The 17862-nt window shown below is 54.8% G+C and overlaps 1 protein-coding gene across 1 annotated transcript; it reads left to right on the forward strand.

Annotated features, from left to right (window-relative positions):
- The first annotated feature begins 50 nt into the window (after positions 1 to 50).
- Positions 51 to 12072, forward strand: LOC131209373 (uncharacterized). Its single transcript, XM_058202429.1, has 4 exons — positions 51 to 430; positions 9708 to 10359; positions 10429 to 10744; positions 10811 to 12072. Exons 1-4 carry the CDS (start codon positions 93 to 95, stop codon positions 10996 to 10998), a joined length of 1494 nt encoding a protein of 497 aa, XP_058058412.1. The 5' UTR covers positions 51 to 92; the 3' UTR covers positions 10999 to 12072.
- The last annotated feature ends 5790 nt before the right edge of the window (positions 12073 to 17862 follow it).

The following is a 17862-nucleotide window of genomic DNA, read 5'->3' on the forward strand; positions in this document are numbered from 1 at the left end:
ACACCGACACCGACGAGCAGCCGAGCCGAGTCGGGAGACCACTTGCGACCACCACACGCAGGACGCAGGGCTGACAGTGGGCGGTGTCCGCGATGAGCGTGATCAGCCCGCCGATCCACGTGCTGGACGCGATCCACACGTTCGTCGCGAAGACGGGCATCCGGGAGCCGCGCCTGACCGTGTCGAGTGGTTCGCGCAACGGCGACAGCTACTCCGGCGACGTCTTCCGCGTCGTCATCTCGCCCGGCCGCCGCGACATCGAGGACTTCGAGAACAACAACAACAACAACAATGACGCCCTGGACGTGTGCATCAACGGCGTCGGTCTGCATCACGGGCGGCGCACGGCGAACGGACACGGCCACGGTGACGTGGATGGCGCCGCCGACGAGCACGCCGACGACGCAGGGCTGCTCACGGACGTTGAAGGGTAAGTACGTTCGGGGCGCCTTTTTGGGGCGACTGCAAGTGTCTCTCTCGGTGCGCGTGTGTCGCAGTTAGTGCATCCCGGCATTGGCATCCGGTAGATAAGGCTGGGCAGAGGTGTGTCTATCGTTGCCTTATCGCCATCACTCAACCTCCTCCAGCCGGACCACACCTGCGATAAGATAGGGGCTGCGCGGGCGTGTGTTCTGCTGGCCACGTTCTAGGTGCCGTTGGTACGGTTGAAGTGCCGGCGTACTGGGATCGCCCCGCAAGATCGCCAAGGTCGCCAAGTGGGGCCGGCCACGCCGTCGCCGACCGCCACCTTCTCAGAACGCGCGCCGACCAATTGTCACACGCGCCGATGGAGGCGCACAGTGGGCCGTAGATTCGCGAGGGGCCTCCCAGTGCCTTACCCGGTGGCCTCCCAGTGCCCGGTGCCCGGATGTAGATAATCAGCGCAACATGATCTATGCGCGCGCGCGCGCGCACGAGCTAAAATAGCCATTGTCTACGAGGTGACAGGCCATCCATTGTGGGTGTGTGCCGGTGGGGGGAAGCCGAGGGCCGGCCGGAGCGCTGGAAGAGTTCGATTGACCCAGTTTCGGACCCGTCCCGCGGCCAGCACTGTCGCTGACGGATGACTTTGAACTAGTTTCGAGTGTTTTTCGTCTTCTTCTTTTTCGCCCGTGCCACGCATGAGACACAGCATCCGGCCGCCGCCGCCTCCGCCGTCGCCCAAAACAACCACCGGCCAGGCAACAACGTCAATTGAGGCTAATGGTTGGTGGCCCCCGCCGAGAACGCTTCGGGGGGCTCCGTTTTGTTTTGTTCTAAGCCGCGTCCAAATTTACGCGTCCCAAGTGTGCGCATTGTTGTGTGTTGGGAGTGTTCGGCGGGCGTGCTGGGCGTCCAAGTAGCGTCGATTGTGGTGACCACGGACAGGACAACCGACGACGATGTATACCATATATATATTGGAATATTGGTGGAATATTTGTGAAGGTCCCGGTTAAGCCGACGCTCAGGTGCTTCATTCGCCCAACGTTCAGCTTCGAAGATGAATTACACCCAAACGGGTATGCTAACGGATTTGAGCGTGTTGTTCGAAGAGTCGAACATCGGTAAAGATCTAAAAAGTTGGTAGAAAATTTTAAAAGCAAATTAAGGTAATGGCTAAATTATTGCTCACCTTCGGTTATCTATTCGATGTACGATTTGACGTGTAATTAGAACCGCACTTTCGCAGCTCAGACGAACACCGCGATTCGATTTTATTATATAGCACAGTTTGAAGACTCTGCCATCGTCTAACGGGCCGCACTTACAGATTACTACGATCGTATTCAAAGTGTCATCTGTACGGTCATCATTTGCCGGCAGTTCGCTGTTGAACCAAAAAGCTCCACGCCTGCTGGGATCCAAGGGTGACAAGATGCGCCATAAATATCTTCCGCTAAAAATACAACGTCAAAATAAAATCACAAAACAGATGACTGTGGAAAGTCATTAACAGACGTCAAAACATGAAACTTTGGAATGTTCAATGTCCCCGCCAGAAAGGAAGCACCACCTTGCTACACCTAATGAAGTAGCACCGGTCGCAGTGGGTTCGAGAACGTTCTGGCTCGTCGGGCGGGTTTCTTCCACTGCAAGTGTCAAAACAAAATCCCCACTCCATGTGGCCACGTTGGCGCGTATATTTTTCATTCACTCGTCAGCAGCATCGGCGGGCCTTTGGAAAGAAGATTCTAACCATGCTTCATCCGCACCCCGCGGCGGGATGTCCGGTGGCGTGGAGTTGCGAAAAGAAGTCACGCCAAACCCCGTACGACGTAATTTGCAAACCCGATGCCGCGTCGCTCTACGGAGGACCGGAGGACGCAAAGGGGTCGGCCCCTCAGGGCGACCCCACGGAAAAATACGCCAAACATCACCGCTCTTCTGCCCCGCACACCCGTGCCCCGTGCAGGGTGGTCCCTCCCCTGGCCCAGTCCGACGGACGTTTCGGACGCGCGAAACCAGTTTTCGGTTTCCCTTTCGTTCCATTCAACTCTTCCTCCCGCCGGCAGCAGGCGAAGAGGCAGGGACTGGGGCTGAAGCGCCGCGCGGCAAGAGCTTTTTCTTGCCCCGCACCCCGCCCCACACGCGAGCCACCTTCTCTCTAATTCCGGGCTTGCGGTTTGCTCGCCTCCGCCGCCGCCGGTTGTATTTGTGTGCGTGTTTATGTGTTTCTTCTCCCTAACACGGTTCTAGGTCCGTGTTCTTTAATGTTCTGTCGTTTCACGTTCTGTTCGCACCCGGCTCTCAGGCACCATGGACGGGGGGCTATGTGGGGCTCCGGGGCCCGCTATCGGGACGCCGGACGCCATCGGTGTGCAAATACTGACCTTCGCTTTCGCTCTCGGTGTGATCGCCTCCTGCTCCGGGGGTCGGTGTCGGGTGTTAGAAGCCGTGGCGGCGTGAGGAATTCGAAGAATTTTGTGCACACACTCGCACACACGGGCGCCGACACATTCCGGGAAGCTTTATTCGACGCCTCGTGCGGTGCCGCACCAACACAGGCGGTCCCACGTTCTAGGCGTCGTTCTAGGTTATGGGTGCGGAATTTGATGTTTGTTGTTTTACGTTTCCCCATATATACCTGCGGGGTAACGTCGGTCTTCTACCGTCCAATGGTGCGGCCGGACGAAAATGACGCCGTCTGGCCATTCTACGGCAAAATATAATGACGCCGGAACCGGTTGCCGGTTGGCTAGGTTTTATTGGCCGTGCGCCGTGCGATGGAGGATTGACCATCATCAGCTCCTCAGCAGCAACTCCTTTTTTATCATCGCCGATTTTACCAGCCACACAGAGGGATGGCTTAGAACTGATAGTGGATTCAGTGGTACACTTCGTCGTAAACAACCTGAAATGATAGAGTCGAACGTACCTATCATTAACGAGAAGGCAAAACATAAACAAAACAAGTATACGGAAACACTGCAAAAAAGGAAGAGTGTTCTTCCAGGGATTAAACCTATCGAATTGATTATGTCGCAGCGAAAGCGGCTTCCCATTCGGTATGTTCTTCAGGCCACTTAGCTGAGCTGATTTGTGCACTAAACTGAGCTAAGGTTGCTACGTTTCACGGGCGACGCTGCCACCTGTCTAAACGCGTTTATACGGGCGACTTGAGTTCTACATTATTACTTGTGGCCGATATGTTCGTCCTGCGACGTTCGTTCGATAAAGTTTTGTCTGAGCCAGTAATGGACGATCCAAGAACACAACGAACGAATGACGCTCTTCAGCAAACGGACGAAGCAGTTGCCGATCGTCCCCCGTTTTGCTGCCCAAAATGTTGCTAAGGCCGGTTGCCATCCATTCCGGACCACGAGCCGCTGCTACTGTGATATGGCTTGAAGAGGGTGTGAAGTGGCCCAGGGCAGGGACGCCAAATCCGAGGCTTACCCTGCGCCCACCGCCTGCTTTAGGGGGTCTGCCTCAAATGCTGATCGCATTTAAATTTCTCCCCCGAAGACCGCAGCGAACGCCGTCCGGTCCGTGCGTGAGCAGCCAGCACCCTCCCCGCTCCTGCCGGTTGGTTGGTTGCGTAATTTATAAAAGGCCACTCGACGTTCGGATAAATTCACGCACCTTTTTGGGGGCCTCTTTCTCACGGTTTTCGAGACGCACGCAGACAGCGAGAGAGAGGGGAAAAGGAAAAACCCGAATGGCCGTTACACACGGATCTGGCCGGGGTGCTGCTCCGGAGACATGGGGGGTAGGTAACATTACACTTATCGCGATTGTCTTACTAAACCTGGCAACATATTTTAGACCCGGGATGTGACCCGTTCTCCAGTGCTCCGGTGCTCCTCGCCGGTGTCAATGCACCCTGCGCACCCAGTTCCAAGGAGAAAGACGCACCTGACGCCTGTGGCCGCCGTGTGCACCGCAACCGTTAGGTGTCAAAGACCAGAATTAAGGTTACCGTGTTTTGGTTTGGCACTCTTGGCTGGAGTACCTCCTCTCCTGGGGTACCGGTTCCGTGCCTCTGCCCCCCGCCCCTCCAGCAGAGCGTGGGTTAGTGACTCCCCGTTCGTGACTCGTGACTCGGTGACAAATGGCCGACTCGACTCTCTAAGCCGGGCCGGAGGCCGGGCGGAGCGGGCTGCCCTACCACACACCGCACAGCACGAGCCACGAGATCGGCTGCGGTTACGACGGACCTCGGGCGGTCGGTACTCTCGGTCGGTGGTGGTGCCTTCGCCTCGCCTCGCCTCGGCGGCTACGTTGCCTAATTCGACTACGTCGCGATCTCGCTTTCAATGCCGCCAGAGGTCGTTGAACGCGGCAGTGGCAGATCGCGCGCGGTTGTTGTACGGGCGCCTTCCCTCGGCGCGCGCGCGTAAACAAAACCCCCCAACATCTCACAACCAGTCTGGCCAGCATCGTTTATTGTTTCGTGCTTCGCGCGTGTATTGGTGTCACTCGACTAGTACGCTTCTTTGCTGGTGGTGGTGGGGTCTGGGTAGTGGTACGTGGAGCTGGATGGTTTCGAAGCACCGGCGACGCGTTTTGCATAGCTGAGTAACCAAATCTTCCACCTGATTGCGCCACCACCAAACTGTGCCCGTTTCGATGTTTTATGCTCCCAACTCCGGGTCGGTCCGAGAAGTTCCTCCGTTCGTTTTTGGAAGATCCGTAAAACTTGATAGCGCCTCCGACTTCAAGTCGATGACGAGGGGAGCCTCGGGAAGCGAGAGAAACAATGGGAAAACGTGGCGCCGTCGTTTGCTACAGTTTTCCCTTCTGGTGCTGGTTCGCTTCTCACCCAAGAAACGCCCACTGTGTCCCAGTTTGTCTGGTGGCCCTGTTTTTCGGTGGCACAGTAACGAAACATCAAAGCACCATTTCCGGTCCGGGCGCCCGTTGTTTTCGAAAAGGGCGAAACGGGCAGCCATTTGTTGTGCAAACAACCCCCCGGGAGGGGGGAAGGGGTCTTGGGCGACCGCATAAATGTGTGTCAAATTCGTCCAATGGACGACACCCGACGTCCATCGGGGGGATTCATGGAGCAAGATGGAGCCCGGGTACTCCTGCGTCCAGCTGGAGTGTTTTTGCTTTGCGGAGCTTTGGCAACAAACAATCGACCGCGAAAGGGCCGCGTTCATTGTGGTGCCGATGAACTTTCGTAATCGGGCCTCGGGATGCTGCAATCTGATCCCTCGCGCACCCTCGCGGTGGTGCTGCTGTTTGGTCAACGAAAAGTAAAACAATCGACGGGGGGCTGGACCGCGGAGCGGCTCCAGATGTGTGAGCGTGGAAGGACCTTCGGATCTTCAAGATGACGGCGGCGGCGCCCGGTGCCATAATGGTGGCGGCTTTTTAGGCCCCATCCGCCTCAGTATGCAGATGTTTGCTTTTCTCACCGAACGTTCCCACTGGGCTGTGGCCCACGGTCCGCGCTGTTGCGAAACGCGAGCCAGACGATCCTTTTTCCGGTGCCGGGGTGTTACTTTCACCCAACAAAACCCGCCACAAGCCGACCGGATGGCACCCCCCAAAGCGGCGGCAGCGGCAGCCGCCGCCGCGCTGTAATGCTGTTTCCTGTTTCTCAACGATCGGTTTGTTTATTTAAACTGCGCCCGTATGTGTGGGTGCTTTTTCTCTTATTGCACTCCGCTCACGCCGCCGCCGCTTTATATTCCCCAAACCGTCGTTTCTGTCACTCGCGCTCTCTCCCCGCCTCTCTCTCTCTCTCTCTCGCTCCGAGGTTCGTCTCGCGGAGAAATACTATCGCCAAAGTGTCGGTGACGTGCTCCGCGGTAACGGTGATATTCGAAGTGCCTACGTTGTCAAAAATGAGCCCCGCGAGACGCGCGGGTTTCATCTTACCTCATTCTCGAACCCGCGCCGCGCCACTCGTGCGCTGGCGCGGCGACCGCGGGAACCCTCTTGGCCAGCGCCCGGCGCGGTCAATGACCCGCTTTCGAGCGGAGGAAAGAAAGGAAAAAAAACCGGCACGCGCAAACGTTGATCATCGACTTTTCTTATCGAAGGCGGTCGCCGCCCCGCCCCGCCCCGCCCCGCCAGGGGGTCTCGCGGCGAGTTTCACCTCAAGTTCGCCACTTGACGGCGGAGAGTGTGTCACGTCACGTTTTGGGCCCCCCGTAACCCTTAATAATGGCGGCCAGCCAGCCAGCCAGCGACGACGACGACCGCACCCCTTAGCACGCTTAGTGTAGGTCAGTGCCGGGATTCTCGAACTGGGTGAACGATCAGCACGCTCTCTTGGCCGGGGTCCGTGTGGAAGTAAAAAGAAGACGACGAAGGAGAATGCGACATTAAAACATTCAAACAGTGCCGGCCCCATCGGCCGGAGTGGTAGATTGGTGATCCGATCGCAGCGAAGGGAAAAAGCCACACGCGGGCCGACCGAAGCGCAAAACAAACATAATAACAGCGCAGCAGCAGCGCAGTTCATCAAAAGGCTGACGCAGGGCTCCGGCGCGCAGAGATGACGCAGTGTCCAGTGGGCCGGGTCGGGCCGGGCCGGGCCGGTTTGTTGTTGCTGTTTTTATTCTGGTTTGCCCGGTTTCTGGTTGTTGCGCGCTCGAGCTGTGGTGGCCCCGCGGCGCGGAACGGCGCGGAACCCGTGGCGCGCGTAATGGTGTCACATTTCGAAGCTGTCATCACATTCACGGAGGCATCGTAATTGTCGGCTGGCTGGCTGGCCGGCGGGACTGGCTAGCGGCCACTGGTTCGGAAAAGGACCGAAAAAAAAAACGTCACGGGGTGACTGCAGCCAACAGCTGATAACACCCGGACCGGTCGTAGGGGAAGAACCGACGAAGAAGGGAGCACACAAAAAAGCGTCGGAAAGAAAAAGAAACGAAACACGTTTTATGTGGGGCAAACGCACAATTCTGAGAGAGAGTTTCCCCGGTTCTGACCGACATTTCTTTCGCCGGTCCCGCTCCGTCCCGTGTCCGCCGTCGTCGACGAAGCGGCTCGCGGGTGTTTGGCGAGCTTTCCGAACGAGCGAAAAAGCTCGCGCTGCTAGCGATTCCTCAGCGCGCTGGAAGGTTTGGAAGGAAGGGTTTGAAGCATTATCGATGACGTCTGATTGCGCGTTTGTAAGCCAAGGAGCTTTCTTGTCCCCGGGAATCACAGAGCCATATTGACGTTTAAAAACCGTCAACAAAATAGGTTATCGTCTCCATGTTTTTCGACCTTTTTTTTGTTGCTGTAACGATGATTGTACACCAAAAAACAGACAAGAAAACACAGATTTGTGCAAAGTGCCACCATTCGCCACAGAGAGAAGGTCGGTGAAAGGGCGCATCGACGACATCGGCAATCCCGCCGTGCAGCCGATCGCTGCACCGTGAACGTTGCACATGCTGAAATTAAACCGCCATCCGCCCAAATCCGCCATCGACACCATACGGGGAGAGACACACGGGCACGGGACAAACAAAACAAACCGAGTGCGGCGAGTGTCGCCATCTGGAAACTGACCACGAACAATTTTGGGGCTCCCGGAGAAAAATCGGTTCACCGGCCAGAGGCGGAAGTGAGTGGAGGCCGCGAGGGGGGAATGAGGTTCAAGAAAAAGAAAGAACGCCACATTGCCGAAGCCCCGAAAATCACGGCCCCACTCTAGAGAGCCGTGTCGTATCCCTTTCCCAGCCGCCACGTCGCGACGGGGCGCGATGCAATTTTAGCTCACCAGCCAGCCAGCCAGCGCCAGAGCGTGTACGTGAGATCACTGACCTCACGATCGAAGGCGCGATGCTTAACACACTTGCGACGGCTGCTGGCCGGGCCTCTGCAGGGCGGTTGTTCCGCCGACGACACAGGGAGATCCTTTCCAATATGCGTTCACCGTCTTTTCTTTTTTTTTCTCCCTCTCCCCGCCGTTTCATTTTACCGATCGTGGCCGCTGTATGGTTTTTGGACAACTTTTTAATATTTAAGGCCCACATTCGACGCGAGGCGAGCATTCGCTGCTCCGGTGGAACCGTTTGAATTGCAGCCCATTCGGCGCGTTAAATTATGCACGCTCCCGATTACGTATCGCGCGTGGTGCACTTTGATTGTTAAACGGCCTACTACTGTGTGTCACCCCACCAAAAACATCGCTTTTGAAGTGACCGTTTCACAATCGTCATCCTCAGCTCTCTCTCTCACTCTGTTTGCTCTCCGTGGTTCTCTTTCGCGCTCGGGCTGGCACGTGCAATAATACGCGCATTTGCGCACGTAGTCTCCGGATTGCCGCCACTTCGCACATATCGTGCCCCGGTGATCTGACCGGTGATACGGGAGGAGCTTTCGCTCGCCGATCGGACGTGGTCACCGATCGATGCCACAAAGAAAATCCATTCTTCGCTGCGACGCGAAAACTAATAACCCGCGTGTGAGCAAAACAAACAATCCGGTGAGTCTCCGTGAAGCTCACGGAGCTCCCCGGGGGGGGAGGTGAAGCAGAAAAACACGAAAACGGCCAGAAAACGGTGACCACACACAAAAGTAAAGCAAACACCGAGCGCGCACACCGCCCGTTTTTAAATGCCACCCCAAATGGCCACACGCGAGAGCAAGAAAATCCTAAAGCTCAACCAGCGCGCTAATAAGAAGCAAATAAAGGTTGCATAATCAGCACCATCATCAGTCACCAGAGGGAGGCCCTGGCCCGAGCAGCCAGGGCCGTATGCTAGAGGGAGAGGAAACAAAAACAAAGGCCCGTGCTCCTCGTGCGAAACCACGTGCACCAGGCGGCCCCTTCCGGTTGTGGTGTTTGCAAAACATCGCCACCCGCCTGCAGGCGGGGGCGGGGGTGGTGGCGGGCAAAATATGGGAGGGAACCCCAACATAACCCCACTGTGTCGCATTAGTAGTGGGGCCCCTCCTTGGTGGTAAACAGAATGTGTCACCTTTGGCCGCGGACTGTTTTTTCACGCTTCACACCACTTCACACAGCAGTGTGGTCACCCGCTCTGCCTAACACTTGCTGACTTTGCCCTCCCTCCCCGCAGTGCCATAATTTGCACCCCTCAGGCAGGTCAGCCCGGGTTTTGCGATTGGCCAAGGGTTGTTGTTGTCCGAGTTCCGAGGCGGTGTTTTCAATTTAATCCTGTAAACTGTAAACTCTCTCGCTCTGCTCTGGAGTGACCTATCCCAAGGAAAAGCAATCCGCGGACAATGTTGCAATGGACGTGACTGAAGCAGAACGCTCGAAGCACCACAAGGATTCGTATGGCGGTGACAGTGAATGGTTCCCTTCTTTGCAGGCTAATCCTGAACGAGCTGCCGAAAGCGATCAGTGTGATCGCGAAGGTAGCGCCAACGACCAGCCTGCGGCGCTCGCTCTACAACAGCTCCGAGCACTTCCAGCGCGAAAAGTACGTGTTCGACGTGGTGCTGCCGCGGTTCGAGCGGTTCCAGCAGTCGCGCGGTCTGCGCACGGTGAAACGCTTCCTGCACTACCCGAGCGTGATCGTGTCCGAGTGCCGCGAGGGCACCGAGTTCATCCTGCAGCGCGATCTGGTCGCGCAAGGCTACCGGAACTTCCCGCGCACCGAGCCGCTGGCGTACGAGGACGTGCTGCTGGTGCTGACCCATCTGGCCGAGTTCCACGCCATCTCGTTCGCGATGCAGCAGCAGGCACCGGAGCACTACGCGCAGATCGTCAGCCAGCTGCGCGAAACGATCTTCGTGCCGCCCCTGCACGGCTCGTTCGTGGACTTCCTGCAGCGCAAGGTGGACTACGCCATCGAGACGCTGCAGCGCAACCCGGAGCCGGGGGACGAGGCCGTCGGCGAGCGGTTGGCGCGGTTCCGCGACGAGTACGGGCAGGCGATGGTGGACTGCGTGCAGAACCGGGACGACACGGTCATCTGTCACGGTGACTGCTGGATCAGCAACATTCTCTACCGGAATGTGGTAAGCGTGGGGAAGGGCCACGTGCCTTTCCTGTGCCTGCCTAACCATTCGTCTGCCCTTTTTCCCCAGCCCCAGCAGCGGAATGGAGCCGACGATGGCCTGAACAACAACTTCGACAGTGGGCTCCTGCAGAAGAACGGCCCGAAGGAGCTCAAGTTCCTCGACTGGCAGGTGGCTCGCTGCGGCACGCCCGTGATCGACCTGTCCTACTTCATCTTCTGCTGCACCGACAGTGAGCTGCGCGAGCGGCTGCCGGAACTGCTGCGTAAATACCACAGTGCGCTGGTGCGCCGCATCGAAGAGCTGTGCGCCATCGACGGAACCGAGCTGTTCCCGTTCGAGCGGCTGCAAATGCACATGAGAAAGTACGCTCGCTTCGGCTTCGGTAAGATATCGCCATCTTGGTGCGAATGGCTGCGAGTCTGACTCCGACCGACTGTTGCTTCCGTAGGCATGGCACTGATGACGCTCCACTCGACGTGCTGCGTGGAGAAGGACCTTCCGGACGTGTCGGCGGCCCTCGAAACCACCGAGCTCGTGGACATCGACAAGCTGGCGAAGGACATGCTCTACAACCCGGCATACATCAAGCGGATGTCCGGCGTCTGCCGGGACATGGTGCGTTTCGGCTACCTGTGAGCGATCGCGCCGCTCTGGCGGAAAACCGGAAACGAAAAAGACACTCACCCTCTCTGTTTTAAACGGAAATCGAAGAGACGAGCAACAATCTTTCAATGTGTTCATGCTGCCCCCACCGGCCACCGGCCGCGGGTTAGAGGGTGATACTTAAGCTTAGGGTTGTACAACAGCGGTGACCGCCTCCCTTTTCCCCGTTTCAGTATTCACGCGGCGGTTTCGCGAATCCGCTCCCATTACCTTCGCTCTAGTTACTACTAAAGACAGTATTTGTGCCGTAGGGGACCGACAGAGACCGCGGACGGAACGATTTGATGCAACCACATATCCCCGCAACACCGCGCAATGGGAAGCGCCTGTGCTTCCGGAATTGTGACGCCATAGGCAATAGAATCGGTCAGGCGCTGGGGCGCTGTTCCGGGCGCAAGCGCAAACAGCTTCACGAGGAAGCCCCTTTTACCACACGTAAACGCTAGAGACGGTCACTCGAGCAGCATCGGTTAGGTTTGTAAGTGTAAGACGAAGGATAAGCTAAGTTACCAGTCGACAAGGCGCGCTACTAAGAGAGGAGACATTACGAATCGTAATTGAAATTTACTCCATATCATCACATTTTCGTGATTGGCACAAGGATATTAGGCAACGCAAGAAGCACCTACAGTTTGTCTTTGACGACAGTCAAAAGAGAGAGAAAGAGAGAGAGAGAGGGAAAGGTAGAGAGAGCGAGAGAGAGAGAGAGAGAGAGGAGTGGAACGTGGCGCTAAGAGAGGAGATACATTTTCAACCTGTGCCACTAATCATAAGCGCAGCACCACATGTTCAACAGGAAAAGCTTCAAAATTGTTAACGGATTACGGATTATGTTTGCCCACGACGTGCAGACTGCGAAGAGCGTTAAATGGTTGGCGCTTTAAGTGTCTTTTGAAGTGCCCGGCAAAGGAACGGCTTTCAATACCCCCGCCCGCCCCCCATAGAGCCAATCGTGTTCCAAATTCCAAAAGCGCATTTTGCACGATCATCTCACGTTCCTTGAAACATAGCTTTACGATCCGGTTTTTTTTATATTTATTCACAAAAGTGCACCAACTCAGGTAGTTTTTAAATAATAAAAATGTTGAATATGATTTGCACGTTGGTCAGGTGTGTATGTTCAATGGCGTCCTGGAGGCGATGTAATTCATCGATCGTGGACTTTGGCACAAATCTATAGTCGTGATCTGAACTAGTATGGAAGATGGCTCATGGTGTAAGGATCGGTTTGGAAATTACTTTCTCATCAGGCATGACTTTCAATATGCAAATATGTTTACTGTCATGAAAATTATATGTATTTTTAAAGAGCGTCATCCATTGGAGGGAGTCTGACGATCTTTTCGTCGGATGAACGGGAACGATCATCATTTCATAAACAGTGTATTCCGCTGGATTCGGCTTTTCGAAACCCACACGCGGGTCAAGGTTTGTCTCTTTTTCGAAGCAATCTGCGGTTTTGCTTTTATAACAAGCTCAACGAAGCTTTCGTAATTCTCGTACTGTCGATATTGCCGAATCCGATCACTTATCACCGCTTCAGTTTTCATTCATGGTATATTATGATGGGTTTTGATAAGTGATGGTAAGTTTCTTTATTTCGTGGATTAGGTTAGAATACATCGGACATTGAACAGATGCTGCTTGCAGATGTTTGCATAGTCGAAGCTTTATCAACTATCTTTAACGGAAAGTAACCATCCGTTCCGGCTCGATGTGCTTTCGTCCACAATAGAAGCAAATCAAAATGAATGTGTTAACATACACAAAACTTTACGACGTCGACCTTTCCGTATCACTCTCTCGGGTTTGACAGATGAATTCTAGGAATCTGCGCAACGCAGAAGGCCAAAAATTCGGATTGGTCATAGATAACTTATCTATTTTAGGGAAATATAAATAAAATCCTCACTTTTTGAAGTTAATTTATGACCGCCTTTTCCCACCGGCACCGGTCTGGTGAGTGACCGTCGTGAGTGCTCGTCTGCGCACTGTCATGTGTCAAAACGAGGGGAAACTTATCGTTTGAATCGTGTGAGTTCCTGCTCAAAGTTCCGTGTTGCCAATTGGAATACATTTCAAATTGTAATTTGAAATAACGAATGCAGAAAATTTGCGCTTTCTAATGAGCTCCACAGAACGCGACTTTTTATTATTATTCATTTGTAATTTCCGATATCTTTCCGGTTCGTACTTGTGGTTGACCACTTGATGGCACTATCAGCAATATCGTTCCCAATCAATCGTTTTTATCAATATATGTTTGATTTTGTGCATTGTCCATTCAACCCATTGTTAGGTTTAAACTATTGTTGAAACTAGTGTCGTAGGGATCACACTTGGCAAAGGAGAAAACGATCGTTTGAGTGCCCTCCACGTGTCCACTCACGTGACGAATTACGCATCACGAACACAACACAGACCCACGGGCGACACCAAACAAAACGATTGCTGCCCCCCCTACGCACACAACGTGGCAATGCGTGACTATTGTGTTGCGCTTGCGTCTGTTTACGACTTCTCCTTCTCTCCTGCTCTCTCGCTCTCTCGCTCTCCCTTGCCTTCCGTTTCGCAAACTGTGCTCCCACTCTCGCACGCCCACACACCTGCAAGCTGTCAGTATGTGTCATCAACAAACAAAAATAAACGAGAAAACCGAAGCACCCGGTAAAATAACCACATGCGTTCGGAGGGCTGCCCGTGTGTGCGTGCTGGCCGCCACCGCCGTCGATCCGGTCGGTCCGAGCAGGAACGAATAAGAAAGGACCATTTAGTGGTTGTGTGGCAAGTGGAACGTATCGGATTCTGGCGTGGCGTGCGTTACAATTACCGCTGGTTTCTGCTGGGGCACTCGGTGAAGCGCAGTGCGGTGCAAGCTACCGTTCCAGTTCGGGGTCCGGTCTGCCGGAAGCTGCGGTGTAGTGAAAGGTAAGAACTGCTGTAGTGTTCCGGGTCTTCCAACGACCCCATACTTATCGTGATACGCGTCCGCCGCCGCCAGGTGGTGTAAGTGCAGTGGTGCAGTGCATGCTGACGCTCCGCTCTAGACGTCGACGACCGGTTCCTTGTTTCCAAGGCCCGTCGGCAGTGTGCTAGCAGCAGAGGGTTATTTTTTATCCACACGCGGCGCTGGATTTAATTGGCCCGTCTTGAACTGCAGTAAGCCGACTCTATTGCCGCGTGGGTAACACAGCTTCGCCTAATCTAGTCGTCTTCGAGCTGCCTTCGAGTGGAAAAGGTCAACAAACGTCGCGGCCTAACACGCCATCTGATCGAATCCGGTGTGCGGCTGTGTTGGTCGCAGGCAGTGCGGTGTCGGATGCGGGTGTGTTGGAGGGACGTTGAGCGTGGCCAAAGTAGGGATTTGGGACGCGTGAAGTGGATGCATTCGGATCGTTCTCCGGGTGCAGCAGCAGTAAACCGATAACTGTCAAACGAGAGTGGCTCTTCTACGTCATCCCAGTATGCGACGCCTCGAAAGGCAGCGACTGGCAACTTCAGGTGCGTAGTGACAAACAATCGCTCGCGGTGTTGGTGCGGGACTACGATTTGTTGGACAACGGGCGCGGCGCGGCAACGTGTTGCCCGGCCTCGTGCTCCACCATCATCCGTACGAGTGTGCGCACAGCACACCATCATCAGCCAGCCGGTGGCAGAGTGTGCGGACCGATACAACCGTCATCGTCGGCAGCGATCATCGCGCGAGTGAGCGAAACGGACGTGGAGCTAAAAATAGTAAGTAAACGAGCCGAATGTTGGGAAGCGCTTCATTCCGTTTCTTTTTTTTCTCTTCGCCCATTTTTCCGATCAAACCCTGTTTTTCCGTTGTTTATGGTCGGGTCTCTACGGTGCTCCAGTCGCTAGGACTTCCGTCCGTCGGGATGACCGGACTTCAATGCCTGGCGTGCCGGGGGCACGTGACAGCTTGTGGCAAAATGTCGGCCGCACATGCCCGACCCTTCCGGAGGTGGCTTTGCAAGCAAAATTGCAGATTAAGAAATTCCATCTAGGCAAAATATTTAGCATCCGCCATCTACTTTTGCTGGTATCACCTTTTTATCAGTTTTGTTATTCACCCTCGATTTGATTATAATTGTAGACCAACGGGGCACATCTTTCTTTCCCGCGGCGACCATGTGCTTCTTTCCGTCAACCGCCCAGCAGAGAGCCACCAGCGAAGGGCACTCGGCCAAAACTGCACCATGTGCGGTTCCGACCGTAAACATAAACAATGCACTGCTACTGCTGAGCCCAGCACAATTGCCCCGGGGACCCGGATGCACCCGAGAGATGCACACGGTTTTCGTTCGCTGGTTCTGCTGAGAGTGCGCGCTGTGACCGCGATTCTCGGAACGCGAACAGGCAAGAAGTGGTGCACGCGGCTGCATTGCGCAGTTCACAACACCGGCTGGCCGGGCACGCAAGGGCACAACTTAAGAAGCTTGCCCCACCGCAGAGGAGGTTTGTTTAGTGCCGCCGCTGTGTTGGTTGGGGCGTCAGTGTCGAAATTAAAAAGCCGCCAAAGTGCGCCACCCCAAACGCAAGGGTCTCTCAGGGGGGAAAACCGCGCACAGCGCGATTCCTCACCGACACATAGTGCGCGGGGCGAAAGAAAACAGTTTTCCGAGTCCGCAGGCCACACGGACGCGCCGAGCGCGCGCGTTCGGCACTCGGCGAATCGGCAAGGGAATCGGAACCATAAATACATATTCGGTCAGCTGTGGTGCCGCGTGTGGGATTTTGTTTCTCTATTTTCTAGGAAAATTGCTACTATTTCCGTGCACGTCCGGCCGCACGGAGCGTTGCTTTCGGACGGCCAGCGCAGCAAACCAACTCCCGGAGTGACAGGTGTGTGGCGAGGCGAAAAAATGTTGATCTGTTTCGTCATATTTTTAGCAACATCCTTCGGAAACGTGAATGATAAATGGTTCCCTTGGAAAATCGAGCGGCGTCTGTTGTGGGCGATCTGGCGTCGATAGTTTAAAGGCTCTGGCGGGGACATTTGGCCGTTTTCTGTTGCAGTGCAGCGGCAGGATATTATGGCGCGTGTGTGCGCACGAGAAAGTATGATACTCTCTCTCTCTCTCTCGCTCTGTATGACGGTGGCGCGTGCGAATATGTGTATTCGCTTGCAAACCCCAACTCAAAATGCTGCTCCACGACGGGTTTAGACTATAATTAAACGGAGAGCACAATTTAAGAAAAAAAAACCCCTGCGCTGCACCGTGTTCGGGGGCTGTCGCTATTTACGTTGGTGGGGTTGCGGTTTATTCGCTTCCGCAGCTGCCCCAAAGTGCACTCGCTGCCGAAATGCCGTGCAAAATGTGAATTAATCGCGACGGCTTCCGTCCTGTTTTTGGTACGTTGAAAAGCTACACTAGGATTCGAATTCATTCTTTTCCAACCGACACAACGAGTTTCTGTAGCTGTATCATGCTGCTTCCGGTCGTTGTTCCGTATCACCTTGCAAGGTCGTTGCATACGCACCTCAGCGGGGTTAACGGCCACCAGTCTGGGAAGTGTCCAGTATAGGAAGATGATTAGGCAAACACTGTGGGTAATTTATTTGATGAAAGGTCGGTTAAATAAACATCCCAACGCGCAACGAAAGGACGCCACAAACGCGAGCCGCCGCGTGCGACATTCGGTGACGTTCCGTTTTGTGATGCACATAATTTAATCGAACCCCGCCACCGACAGGCCCTGTGGCAACGCCAACCTGTATTTGGCTCTGGCTGGCTGACGCCTGTGTATGGGTTTATGTAGGACGTGGGACACAAAAAACGCGGAATATGTGATTGTGATAATTCTTTATCGTTGTGCCCTTCAAAAGTGCATCGAAAGTCAAATACTCCCTCTACGTGCTCCCGGCTGGGTGGAGCTTGAGCCCCACCGGAGTTGCAGCAGCAACAGTTACAGCGCGTTGCAGCTCGCTCTCGCTCGCTCTCTCGCTCTCTTTCTCTCATTCGGATTTGTTGGATTACTTTACGGTGCGGACCGCGCGCACCGTGTTCCGTTTTCGCTCCCGGCACCGACGGCAGTGGTTTGCGAAACGGCGCACACCAACACACGGCTGCACCCAACACGGGGATGCAAATGGACGAGGCCAATGGCTGTGCACGAGCGGAAAGTGAAAATTTACTTCCGTTTATGGAGTCCGATGATGATTGTCGATGGCGTCGTCCGCCACAAGCGCACACATACCACCACGGCAATCTCGTTCTGCGTTGTAGCTGGCCTGGCCTGGCCAGCCATGGGACCTATGCAAATGGGACCCACGCTCTTCTTTATCTCGCTGCATCGCTGCACTGCACGACTTCTGGGGCGCAGAGTGTTGCAGTTCGCTGCAGACCACCACCATGCTCGTTGTGGCCTTGAGTGTGCACTTGCATTTGTGATGCACTCCAGTGCACTCGCTCCGTTGTAATCTCGGCCACTGAGCGGGCAGGCGCACGGGGCGCCCATGCATTTGTGTATGTGTTAGTGTCACGTCGGGCGGACCGGAGTGGTGACCAGAAATCAATGTGTGCATGAAACGCGATCATGATCGTGAGCCGAGATGATTATGTGGCGGGTGTCGAACGGCTCACGGTGTGCAATCGGTATTTCTTTTGGTCAAGAAGCGTCGGAAAAGAATAATATTTTATGGGTTTTTGGTTTGAAGACGCGAACACGAAGACGATTACTCGAAAAAACAATTTGCGCCCATTCTTTGGCCGGTAGCCGCCACGAACGTTCTTTTACGTCAGCAGAGTGCCGCCAGCCAGCCAAGTGACAGGTCGGTCGAAACACGTCACAACCCCTCCCGGATCGATCGATGATACATCATCACCCCCA

This window comes from Anopheles bellator, chromosome 2 (assembly GCF_943735745.2).
Source record: "Anopheles bellator chromosome 2, idAnoBellAS_SP24_06.2, whole genome shotgun sequence".
In the NCBI taxonomy this organism is placed as follows: Eukaryota; Metazoa; Arthropoda; class Insecta; order Diptera; family Culicidae; genus Anopheles; species Anopheles bellator.

Bases quoted from the DNA above. Each gene is read 5' to 3' on its own strand.
- LOC131209373 (XM_058202429.1), top strand. From the start codon at position 93: ATGAGCGTGATCAGCCCGCCGATCCACGTGCTGGACGCGATCCACACG. The intron at 431-9,707 runs GTAAGTACGTTC...CCTTCTTTGCAG, and splicing joins CTGCTCACGGACGTTGAAGG to GCTAATCCTGAACGAGCTGC. The intron at 10,360-10,428 runs GTAAGCGTGGGG...CTTTTTCCCCAG, and splicing joins ACATTCTCTACCGGAATGTG to CCCCAGCAGCGGAATGGAGC.